Raw genomic sequence first — 10,877 nt, 5'->3', positions numbered from 1 at the left:
TGTACGCTAAAACCAACCCAGATACAAAGGGAACTTCCAAACGGTTTTATTGTAGCCCTTGCGTGGCTGAGCTGCCCTCCAGCGGGACGGACTGTGTGTCATCCCAAAGACACGGGATGGAGAGAACCGTGAACCCCAGAGAACGCGCTCACTTGACAAGATCCTTCACGTACTTCCAGCCTTCCGCGGTGTATTCACAGGCCCTGGTGGGAGCTACAGACAGGGCGGACATGACTGTCCGCACTCCTGCAAGGAAACAGCAGAGTTAGCCCAAGAACGGCGCCATTCAAACCAAACTTCCTAATATTATTCTAGCATTGCAGATCTCTTTAAACATGGAGGGAAAAATCCAGCTCCATCTCAGCTTTCAAATACACCAAGGCCTGAATGATCCTTGGTTCAAGTACAGGTTTATTGTCTCAGTAGCATTTGTGACACAGAGAAATTCCAGCTTCGGTATAAGCTACATCACCCTTGGCCCCTTGCTCCTTTTACAGTTTGTTGAAAGTTATTTTACCTTTGTTCCAGGAATCAGAGGGGGAAAAGTCCAATTTTGGAGTGGGTGGGAGCTGGAAAGAGAGAGAGAAAATATCAGCACTCGAGGGATTTCACATATAACAGAACCCACATCACCTTGCAGAAGCCTCTTGAGCTCGTCTCAAAGATACCCGAGTGCCTACTCTCCCTAAGTCTCAAAAGGGATCAAACATGAGGCTTAAAGTCTGGACTTTGCTCTTCCCCCAGTATAAAGTGGGTACAGAAGTGGTAACTTATCATTTGGGTGCTCCTGAGAACTCATCTCCACGCCTGTCTCCTCACAGTTACCCATTAGTTTAGAATACGCTCTAATACGAAAACTGCTTTTCAAACTTTGAGCAAAGACTCCTCTGGTTCTGAGGATTTTAAACGCTAAGAATTACTCAAAGGGCCTCTTCAGATGAACTTAAGCAGCCTGAGAAATGAGGAGGAGGATCTTTGCATTAATTTTTTAAAAGCATGTAGGATCCTTCAAAAGCAGCTTAGGAATAGCACTACCTAGTGAAGTATCTCGCAGGGCATATTTGCAATCCCCTAGTTACCCCTTCTCCTTTGAAACAACATCCGTGAGCAACGTCTCTCCCCTAAATTTAAAATTTTATCCTCCTTCCATTTCAATCCTCCTCAAAATATTTTCAACATGAAATCCAGTTTCAACAGCAAAACCCCTGCCAGCGTTAGCGGAACCAGAACATCGCCCCAGTGTTTCCTCCTCCTCGTTCAAAGGACGTGTTTGTTCTGCTGGCTGCTGCCATCTGCGCAGCCCTTACCTCCCAGCCTACGTAACTTGTCCACTCGTGGATGGCCGGCGGCAGCGCCTCTCGAGCTTTCCGGAGAACCTCAGCGCCCTGCGCGCCGCTGCCCAGCAGCCCCTGCTCGTACACCACGAACACGGCGGCTCCGGCCACGCTGCCCTTGACGACAAACCTAAAAGAACCAAACACCATGACAGTTCAGTTCACAATACGATTATCACAGTATCACAGTATGTTCGGGATTGGAAGGGACCTCAAAAGCTCATCCAGTGCAATCCCCCCATGGAGCAGGAACACCCAGATGAGGTGATACAGGAAGGTGTCCAGGCGGGTTGGAATGTCTGCACAGAAGGAGACTCCACAACCCCCCTGGGCAGCCTGGGCCAGGCTCTGCCACCCTCACCCCCAACAAGTTTCTTCTCAAGTTTAAGTGGAACCTCTTGTGTTCCAGTTTGAACCCATTGCCCCTTGTCCTATCATTGTTTGACACCGAGAAGAGCCTGGCTCCATCCTCATGGCACTCACCCTTTATATATTTATAAACATTAATACGGTCACCCCTCAGTCTCCTCCAAACTAAAGAGCCCCAGCTCCCTCAGCCTTTCCTCACCCGGGAGATGCTCCACTCCCTTCAGCATCTTTGTTGCCCTACGCTGGACCCTTTCCAGCAGTTCCCTGTCCTGCTGGAACTGAGGGGCAATCGACACACCCTGGGAGCTGTGACCATCAAAGGGGGAGCGTCCAGAAAGAAATCACAAATACGCTGCTGTAATGTCTTATTGCAGACAAAAAGCGGCAGAAAAAATACATAGCTACCTTCCTTTTTCTTCCTAGCAAACTATCCCACATCAGCCCCTTGAAACCATCCCCATTTACATTTTATCAGGGACAGTTTTCAAGAAAAAATGAGAAAGTATCAGTTTTTCAAGCCTGAGAATCACTGGCATTTCCTTTGATAAAAGGAACTAAATGATTTTGCAGTGGGTTTAACATCCCTGTTAATAATGTGGTTCTTGCTGCCTTGTTAATAAGTAATGTGATTAATCTGACAGACACCAGCATCTTGTTAAGCTCATTACAGCCCCGTTAACACCTGGCCCACCCTGTTCCTGCACTGCCCAGGCTCCTAAAGCTCCCACAGCTGCACGGGGGGCAGACACCAGGCTGGGTGGGCAACCTGCACAACGGGAGACAGCAGAATATTTGACATTTAGCTACTTTTCCATTATAGGGACCTGGGGAGGCTGAGTTTTTCAAATTCACAGGGCAGAGTTGTTTCCCCTTTAAAAAAACTACAGTACACCTACAAACAAACAAACACACACGCACAAACTTGCCCGATAGCACCAATGCAGCAGGAGAACATTTGAAAGGTGCCGCCGTTGAGAGAGGCAGGACAAAAACATCCATGTTCTCACACGTATTTTTGGGAAAAGGGATTTCTGTGTTAATGCTGCTCTCCCAGGAGCCCCTCCCCCCCAGCGCTGAGGGGCTGCGTGTCCAGCTCCGCGGGGCTCCCCTGGCCTGTGTTCCCGCGTTCCCGCCGCCCTGAGGCGGCTCCTGTCAGCCGGACATGGCGGCTGCGGGAGGTCAAGGGCGCAGCGCTGCAAGGCCGGGCGCCGCGGGAGCAGCCCCGGGAGAGCCGGGGGCCGCGCTGTGCGCGGGGGAACGGGCCGGGCGGTGCATGCGGGCCCGGGGGGGCCGGGCCGGGCTCTGCGGGCAGCGCGGCCGCGGGGACTCACTTGACGGCGGGGAAGAGGCGGGCGGCCATGGCTGCCGCGGGGGCCTTCGGGAGCCGGTCACGTGGCCGGGGCAGCGCGGCGGCTCCGCCTATCGCAGCCCGGCTCGGCGGTTGCCATGGCAGCCGGGCGGGCGCTCGGGGGGCGGGGCCTCGGGAGCGCGGGGGCGGGCGGGGCCATCGCGCCCCGCGGTTCCCGGGTCGCAGCGCCGGTTCCCGCCCGTTGTGCTCGTGTCGCCGGTTTTCGCGCTGCCCGTCACGTCCCGGCGGAGCGGGACCGGCTGCTGCTCGGCCGGGGCTGCTGGGACCGGCTCCGCCCCGCCCGCTGCTCCGCGTCCGCCCCGCGCAGCGACAAGTGCCGGTTCTCCTGAGGTGCGGCTTCTTTCGGGGTTAACGTTGGCAGCTGGGAGCATAAGAGCTCCGTAAGGTTCCGTAAGGTTCGACACGAGGAGTTTTCCTCCTGTAGAGTAGAGAGGACTCGTGTTGCATAGAGGTTGGGTTCAGAGCTCTGGGAAGTGCCAGGGAAAGACCCTTCCCTTCCCTTCCCTTCCCTTCCCTTCCCTTCCCTTCCCTTCCCTTCCCTTCCCTTCCCTTCCCTTCCCCTTTCAGTTTTCCTTTCTGTTTTCCTCTCCTCTCCTTTCCTCTCCTTTCCTGTCTTCTCCTCTCCTTCCCTCTCCCTCCCCTCTCCCTTTCCCTTCCCTCTCCTTTTCCTTCTCTTTATCTCTTGTGTTTATTGTTTTAAATAGAGCTCCTAACCTTTTAGACTTTGTACACGCTTACATCCAATTTGGCCCCAACGCCCTGGCCGGGGTTCCCTGTTGCGTTCAGAAACCTTCGCGGTTCCCAGGGCGAGCGCCGTTCTCTTTCTTCTTTAATCCTAAGAAAATCCAAACAGGTTCAAAACAACACAGTTGTTGTTTCATTCACCTTGAAGCAAACCTTAGATCCGGGTCCCCTGTTGGTAGAAATAGATACAATGAATAGAAATAGAAGAGTTTCCAAACTACCTGCAAACTTCTCATCTTGAGGAATACCCGCTGTATTCTCTCAGAACCTTCCAGGCGCTGAAGTTCGTTACGTGTTCCCATTTATTTCTGGGGTCGTCGGCTTGAAGACTCCGCTTTGTTCTCCGCGAGCCGGGGGACATGAAGGCGATTGGGACGGCGCTTTGTGCCGCGGGGATCGTCACCGCGCTCCTGGCTTTCTGCTGGAAAGACCCTTTCGACCCAGGTGGGCTCAGCAGAGGGCTCGTCCCAACAATATCGGTCACATTAGAGATAAAGGCTCCATTTCCAAGCTCTGACGGGTGGTCTCGTTCCTGCCCATAGTCCCAGCAGGCTGGGCGGCCCCAAAGCGACGCTCCAGCCCCAGAAATAAAGAGGAGCTTGAAGACAAAATGTTCTAACAGCATTTACAAGGGAAAGGAAATTACCTGTACTTTGCCACGGCCTTCCTCTTGGTTTGCTTATGATCACAAACTCCTCGGGGTCAAGAACCATCTTTATAGCTGTGCAGCTGCACTCGTGGCTTCTGGAGGTCAATCCTTGTCTGCTTTTAGAGAAGCATCGAGACCTTTCAGCGCTGACACCTCCGCTTTAGGGCTCCGTCAGTCGCTCGGGGCAGCGCTTCTGCTTCCTTCCCTTACTTCTGTGTCTTTTCTTCTCTTTCCCATGAATAAGAGCGCTTGGCCGGCACCCGCGTCCTCCTGACCGGAGCCAGCGCGGGGATTGGGGAGCAGATGGCGTATCATTATTCCCGCTTCGGCGCTGAGATCGTTCTGACGGCGAGGAGGGAAGCCGTGCTGCGGGAGGTAAAGCTGCTGCGGGTGTATATCCCCAGGGTACCCCGAACCTGCATCCTTCTACGAGTTACCTCTGTTCAACTGTCCGGTTAAACAACGTCTGGATGCACAATCAGCTCCCCATGGTAGATTTAAAGTGTCTCTGTCCAGAATTGGCTTTCGGTGACTGTAGTGCTGGGAGAAATCCAGTGCTCTTATTTCTAGTCGTTCCCCCCACACTCTATATTGTTTCATCTATGGATGTGTGTTCATTTTCAAGGTGGCAGAAAAATGCAAGACGCTTGGAGCAAAGAAAGTACTTTATATCCCTGCAGATATGTCTTCCCCTTCAGAGCCCGAGCGGGTGGTGCGGTTTGCTGTGCAAAAGCTGGGTAAGCAGATAAAAAACGACGGACTAAGGAGAGAGAACAAACTTTGCATTATTTGATGTCTTAATTACTTCATTATGCTCTTGGTTTTCCTGATGTGGGTGTGTTAAGAAACAAGCGTGTGCTGTGACCAGGCCGGCAGCCGTCAATTCACACCTTTCTTTTAAACCTTGTGCTGTTCCTGATGCTTTTTGGACATAATTTTTTCTGTTACAAGTAACTTTGGAAGTCTGCAAAGCGCCTTGGAGATGGACATATTTAATGTATCTTCATGGTAAAGCGCTTTCCAGCCTCCTGAGGCTGCTCGGCCCGGCCCTGCCGCTGCATTCCGGGGTCCCTTGGTTGGGGGTGGCCTCGCTTTACCTGCTTTTCCTCCCCCCCGCAGGGGGACTGGATTACCTGGTGCTCAACCACATCGCTGCGAACCGGTTCCAGATGTGGGATGGAGATGTGGAATACACTCGCCGGCTCATGCAGGTGAAACGGCTCGGAGAGAAATCAGGGGCGGCTCGTTGGCTCTCGGAAAGAAATCCGTACGTTAAAGCCCAGGAATAACCTTTGCTCTGACTCTTCTCCATCGGAAAGGCCGATGGATGCGCCGTCCGTCCCCATCCCCGCAGAGATTATTCTTTTCACTATTTGTTTGAAAAAGCAAACCCAAGCCGTGCTCCTTTCCCTTCCTCACCACGTCCCCGGCTTGCTGGCTCGCGCTGACCTTCCCCCTCAACTCTTTTGCTCCTTCCATTTCTACTTCTGCCATTCCAGGTGAATTTCTTCAGTTACGTGGCCCTCGCGACGGCGGCTCTTCAGACCCTGGAGAGGAGCAACGGCTCCCTGGTGGTCGTTTCCTCCCTCGCAGGTCAGTGTCTTCAACCACCCGCGTGGCAACGATGGTTCCCAGCACATCGTGTCCTCCGCGTCCTCCCGCCGCGTGTTCAGAGCGGCGAGCGCCGGCTGCTTGTTCCCTGCACCACCACCCGCGCTGCCCCGCTCTGCATTCCCCAACGTGGCTCTTCCCTCGCCAGATGTGTTGGCGTGTGACGGGATGCGACCACGATCCGCTCTGCAGGTGGATCGTCACATTGGGCTTTTCAGCCCGGCGTGTGACCTGTTTACTGCGTGACTTAGAAGAGATTTCCTCCCCTTATCCACATACGTGGTGGCTCTTGTGCTGGGACGTGCTTGCGCAAAGCGGCGTCGTTTTCCAAGCGTCTGTGTGACTAGAAATCAACCCCTGTTCTGTTAGGTGTTTATGCAGGATGGCAAAGCCAAAGTCTCTGCCCACATTTCCTCTCCTTACAGCCACTTTCCTGGGTGTTTTCCACTCTCTTTCTCCTCTCAGGACGAATACCCACTCCCTTCACCACTTCTTACTCTGCCTCCAAGTTTGCGCTGGACGGATTCTTCACCTCGCTGCGCCACGAGCTCAACATGCAGAAGAGAAACGTCTCCGTCACCCTGTGCATCCTGGGCCTGATCGACACCGCCACGGCGCTGGAGAACACCAGGTGTGTATTTGGAGGGTACAGGAGTCGAAAAACACGCACGGCGACTGTATTTAGGACGGTGTGTGCATCTGTTTGGATGCGCGGCCCTGTAGGGCTCGGTCTGTACGGTTCCAAGCGCACCGAGGACTGACCGGCTCCGCGTGCTCCGTTTCCTTCCAGGGGCAAAGTGTACATGACGGCTTCTCCCGCTCCCGAAGCCGCTCTCGCCATTGTCCGCGGGGGAGCCATGCGGGTGCAGGAGCTTTTCTACCCCTGGTTCCTGCAGCACGTGTGCCAGCTCTGGGTTCTGTTCCCGAGTAACCGCGACCAGGTTTTACAGAGTTACTACAACTACAGCAGCCCCTAAGGACGCTCGGTCTCCTCTCCCGTCCCGCGTCCCTTCTCACCGCGTCCCCCCCGTCCCGCGGAGCCGGAGCGGGTGACGACGGAACCGTCGCCTTTTCGTGAGGCTCTTGGTGCGCGTCCCCTCCCGCTCCAGCCGCGGGTCTGATATGGGGCACATTGTCCCCCTGTCCCCGTCTCAGCCGCCACGTCTCCCCTGTTCAGCCTCACCTGCTCTTACCCCGCGGCTCCAGCTCTGTCCAGCACACCCCGCAACGTCCGTGCGTTCCACCGCTTCATTGTTTTGTGCGTTCCGCGAACCTCCTTGCTTCCTATAAATAGAATTTTAACCTCTATTTTAATTAAGCTAATTTGTAACGTGTTGCTGTCACACGTTGAAGTTCCCTTTGTCTCCATGTATAAGCTTTACCCAAGAGCGGCTGCAACTAACACACGAAGGAAAATCCCAGTTACTCAGCAAGTAAAACTTTTATTAAATAAATTTAAGATTTTTTTTGACCAGAGTGAGGAATTTGACATTGACGAAACTTGTACCTGTAACATTGTACAGTCACATCAGTAATTGTGATGGAAGAAACCGCTTGTTTTAAACCAGCTTGACCTGCAATTTCCCAAGTCCTTTTATTTTTTCCCATGTTGCAGTTGTTGGTCTTTTTTTTTTTTTTTTCCAAAATTAGATTAAACTTCATGAAATTACTTGTAGCAGAAATAAAGTACATTGTACAAATCACATACATAATAGATGTTAAGTATAAAAATGGTATTTACAATACGTAAACATGGACTATAGAAACACACGGACTCGCGCAGCTTCGCCCATCGACTCCGCATCGGGCGCAGGGGGCGGCTGAGGTGGGAAGGTCCTTAAAGCACCTCAATTCCCCCATTTTGCTTCCCTATCCATTGCATCAACTTCTTTTCCACCAACCAACCCTCTGACCACATTTAAGCGCAGACACACACACACACACACACACACAAGGGAATGTTCTCGGTACGTTACCAAACTCTGCAATATTGAAACTAATGATTCAGGAGGTTTGCGGGGCTGGTTTGTGGTGGTTGTTGTTTTCTTTCCTTATTTTGGTCGCAACCTAAAGAGACTGTTTCAAGTCGTTAAAGGGATGTGCCTCGTCAGTACGACACCCCCACCCCCAGGGAGCTTTGTTAAATCAAGCTCTGAGCTACGTTCTGTGTTTAAGTGTGTATACCCCTATCTATATACGCTGCAGAATTTATAATCCGTGCCTTGGAGGGGGCGGTGGGTTTACAAACCAGAATGGCGACCGTCCTTCCATCGTGCCGTCCGTGTGTCCGCTCGGGAAGGCTCCGCAGAAGGTGGAAGGGGCGAGTGCCCTTGCTCAATTCGGATGGAGAGAACGTCCCGTTCGTCTGGGAGTCACCGCTGCCGCTCCCCAGCGCCGGGTCAGTTCTGACGCGGGGAGGCAGCTCTGTCCCTCTGCTTGGAGCTCGCACCCGCTCACACGCATCTTCTCTTGCCGTGATGGAGAAAACGCTCCGTTACCGTGGAGGGGAGGCCGGCCGGCTCCTGGAGGCGAAGGGGCTGGTCTCCTGTGCCTTCAGCCCGATGGAGGAGCGCTCAGGATGGGCTTTGGCACCGCATTCCAGGAGCTTTGTCTGCAGAAGCCCTTGGAACTGAGCTCTTGAGATCCTCAACCAGGCCGGCGCTCCCGTCGGCGGGCGAGCGAATTGAGCTGAGCAGCCGGCCGGGCCCTAATCCTGGAGGTACGTCGGTATCTTTCTTGCTGATGCTGAGCAGAGAGATGCTCTCTGTCCATCCTCTCAAAGCGTTCAGGCCTATCTGAGAAGACACTGTTGTAAAGGCAAACCCTTAACTTCCAGTCCCTCTTGCAAGGAGTCAGTCTCTGAATGGAAAAGTTTGGTCCTGTGAGCCACTTTAAAAAAAAATAGAGACTGTGTATATATATATATATATTTATATTTATCTGTGAAAGGGCCAGGAGGGAGGGAGGGACAGAGCTACGTTTCCATACATCACTGCGGTAACCCAGAGACACAGCGGTGGGTTTTCTTGGTCCATGTACTCCAGGCACACCCCGAGAGGAAGAGCTTCGGGTCCCCAGGGGCTGCTGGTTTTCTGGTCCCTTTGCTATGCACCACATTAGCAGCAAATACACGAGTCCATCGCGGCAAGAACCGTCCTGCTGGGCAGATATTGAGTCTTCTCTTTAACCGCATGTTTTTGGGAGGAGGGCGGGAGGAGGATGGGGTGGGGAGCAGAGAAAGGAAAGAAGTGGTGTCAAAAGAGTTGATAAAGTTACTGGCCTCTCTGTAAATCAACCTGAAGCAGAAATTCTTCCTCTGGGCTTTCCCTTCACCTGAATAGAAAGGGAGGAGGGAGGGAATTGGGAGATTAGGAGCTATGCAAACCTCAGACTCTGAGTTGCTTAAATATGGAGGAAGGTGACCCCAAGGAGAAGGGACCGGGACCTCCCTTGCTCCAGCGCTGGGGACAGAGCGGCTCCCACGCCAGCAGCTCCTCTGGGGCCTGTGGTCCCACCTCATCCTGCTCCGTGATCCTCGTGGATCGTGGGATTGCCCCTTCTCATCCTCTGCAGACTCGGGGCACACGGAACCATTGGAAACAAAGCAGTTGGGTTTTAAAACCCTTTTAGGCGCTGTCAGACTGAAACCTTGCTGAGACCACAGGCAAGTGATTTGAACCCATCTGCTTGTCAGGGCCCTGAGTGCACTAACGGGTCTGAATGGCCTCGACCAGCCTCACCTGTGGCTTCTGCCCATGGACCAGCTCAGGGCTGGTGCTCCAGTCTCCACCGGTCCTGGCCAGGGATCTTCTGGACTCCAACCCTTGCATTGTCTCCCTATCCTGGTGTCAGTTCTGCTTATTGTTCTCATTATAGACCTGCCTGGCATTCACTGGACTATGTCTGGCCTTGTTTACCTTCACCAGATCCCATCCTAACTTTGACCTGCAGATTCCAATGTCTGGCTTGGCCTTGGGCCTCTGCCACAGACTTGATGATGACTATCTAGACCCTTGGTTGGACCTGACCATCGTCTCCGGGCCTGTCTGTGTCCCCGCGGGAGGAACGGTGCCGCGGTGGCGCCGCTTTACCTGCGCTGCAAAGCGACTCCTGCTCGCTCACTGCTGACAGTAGGGATGGTTCGCATCCTTGGGTCGTTTCAACTGGACCTTCAAACGTTTCATACCAATCTGGAAGCCGTTCATGGCCTGGATAGCAGTCTGTGCACTGGATGGGTTGTCAAAGCTTACAAAGCCTGGAAGACAGGAGGCAGGCGTGGGTAATAACAACACTTTTGGTGCTGTGCCCAATGCACGAGCGTCCTCGTTATCTGTGACGCTTCCCTTGCCCGCTGGCGTCGGCACTCACCAAAACACTTGCTCTGGTTGGTGGCACGATCCATGAACACCTTGGAGGAAATGATATTGCCAAAAGGCAGGAACATCTGCATCAACTCATTGTCTCCAAACTCCTGAGGGAGATGGTAGATGAAGAGATTGCAGCCTTCAGGACCTGCAGGCACGGGGGCAACGGGGAGGGACAAAACAGCCCCAAAGGGGAAGAGAAATGGGCTCAACTCAGCGCAGCACTGGAAGAGAACCCGAGCACTGTCTCCTGCTGCCTTGGCCTCCCCTTGCTCGTCTCCATCTCAGGCCCACCAAGAGTGCTGAGGGCTCTCTGAGAGCAGCCGGGGGGCAACATGCAGAGCCAGAATGTCACAGCTTGCCCAGTTCTGACACAGGGCGCTGGACACAACCCTCTGAGTGTCTGGATGAGCTGAGGTGACAGCCCCTGGTTCACA

At 53.5% G+C, this 10,877-nt stretch overlaps 3 protein-coding genes across 10 annotated transcripts in view; 1 reads left to right on the top strand and 2 right to left on the bottom strand.

Moving 5' to 3' along the window:
• Positions 1-30: 30 nt before the first annotated feature.
• On the bottom strand, positions 31-3,096 carry MICOS13 (mitochondrial contact site and cristae organizing system subunit 13). The gene is made up of 4 exons (XM_082072258.1): positions 3,035-3,096; positions 1,308-1,464; positions 518-569; positions 31-246 (listed from the first exon to the last, which is right to left on the bottom strand). The coding sequence occupies exons 1-4, from the start codon at positions 3,061-3,063 to the stop codon at positions 149-151; spliced, it is 336 nt and encodes a 111-aa protein (XP_081928384.1). The 5' UTR covers positions 3,064-3,096; the 3' UTR covers positions 31-148.
• A 114-nt stretch (positions 3,097-3,210) lies between these two features.
• Positions 3,211-7,552, top strand: HSD11B1L (hydroxysteroid 11-beta dehydrogenase 1 like). Of its 2 annotated transcripts, XM_082072243.1 has the most exons (8): positions 3,211-3,402; positions 4,082-4,260; positions 4,710-4,840; positions 5,091-5,202; positions 5,585-5,676; positions 5,965-6,058; positions 6,542-6,707; positions 6,867-7,552. In XM_082072243.1, the coding sequence occupies exons 2-8, from the start codon at positions 4,176-4,178 to the stop codon at positions 7,051-7,053; spliced, it is 867 nt and encodes a 288-aa protein (XP_081928369.1). In that variant the 5' UTR covers positions 3,211-3,402; positions 4,082-4,175; the 3' UTR covers positions 7,054-7,552. The 2 variants fall into 2 exon arrangements, with proteins under 2 accessions (XP_081928369.1, XP_081928370.1); XM_082072244.1 differs by lacking the exons at positions 3,211-3,402; positions 4,082-4,260 and adding an exon at positions 4,455-4,566.
• CELF5 (CUGBP Elav-like family member 5) overlaps positions 7,499-10,877 on the bottom strand; it is a 27,097-nt gene continuing 23,718 nt past the window's right edge. For 3 of the 7 annotated variants that reach the window (XM_082072226.1, XM_082072221.1, XM_082072225.1), the window contains 3 exons: positions 10,445-10,588; positions 10,168-10,331; positions 7,499-9,257 (listed from right to left, as the gene is read on the bottom strand). In XM_082072226.1, the coding sequence (XP_081928352.1) occupies positions 10,195-10,331; positions 10,445-10,588 (281 nt within the window). In that variant the 3' untranslated portion in view covers positions 7,499-9,257; positions 10,168-10,194. Of the gene's footprint in view, positions 9,258-9,297; positions 9,410-10,167; positions 10,332-10,444; positions 10,589-10,877 lie in introns of those variants that run through there. The other 4 variants (XR_014186005.1, XM_082072222.1, XM_082072224.1 and 1 more) reach the window with 4 other exon arrangements.

The sequence above is a fragment of the Streptopelia decaocto genome, assembly GCF_964273445.1.
Source record: "Streptopelia decaocto genome assembly, chromosome: 24".
Classification (NCBI taxonomy): domain Eukaryota; kingdom Metazoa; phylum Chordata; class Aves; order Columbiformes; family Columbidae; genus Streptopelia; species Streptopelia decaocto.
The sequence above is the reverse complement of the archived record's forward strand: the minus strand, read 5'-3'. Positions and strand labels throughout refer to the sequence as shown.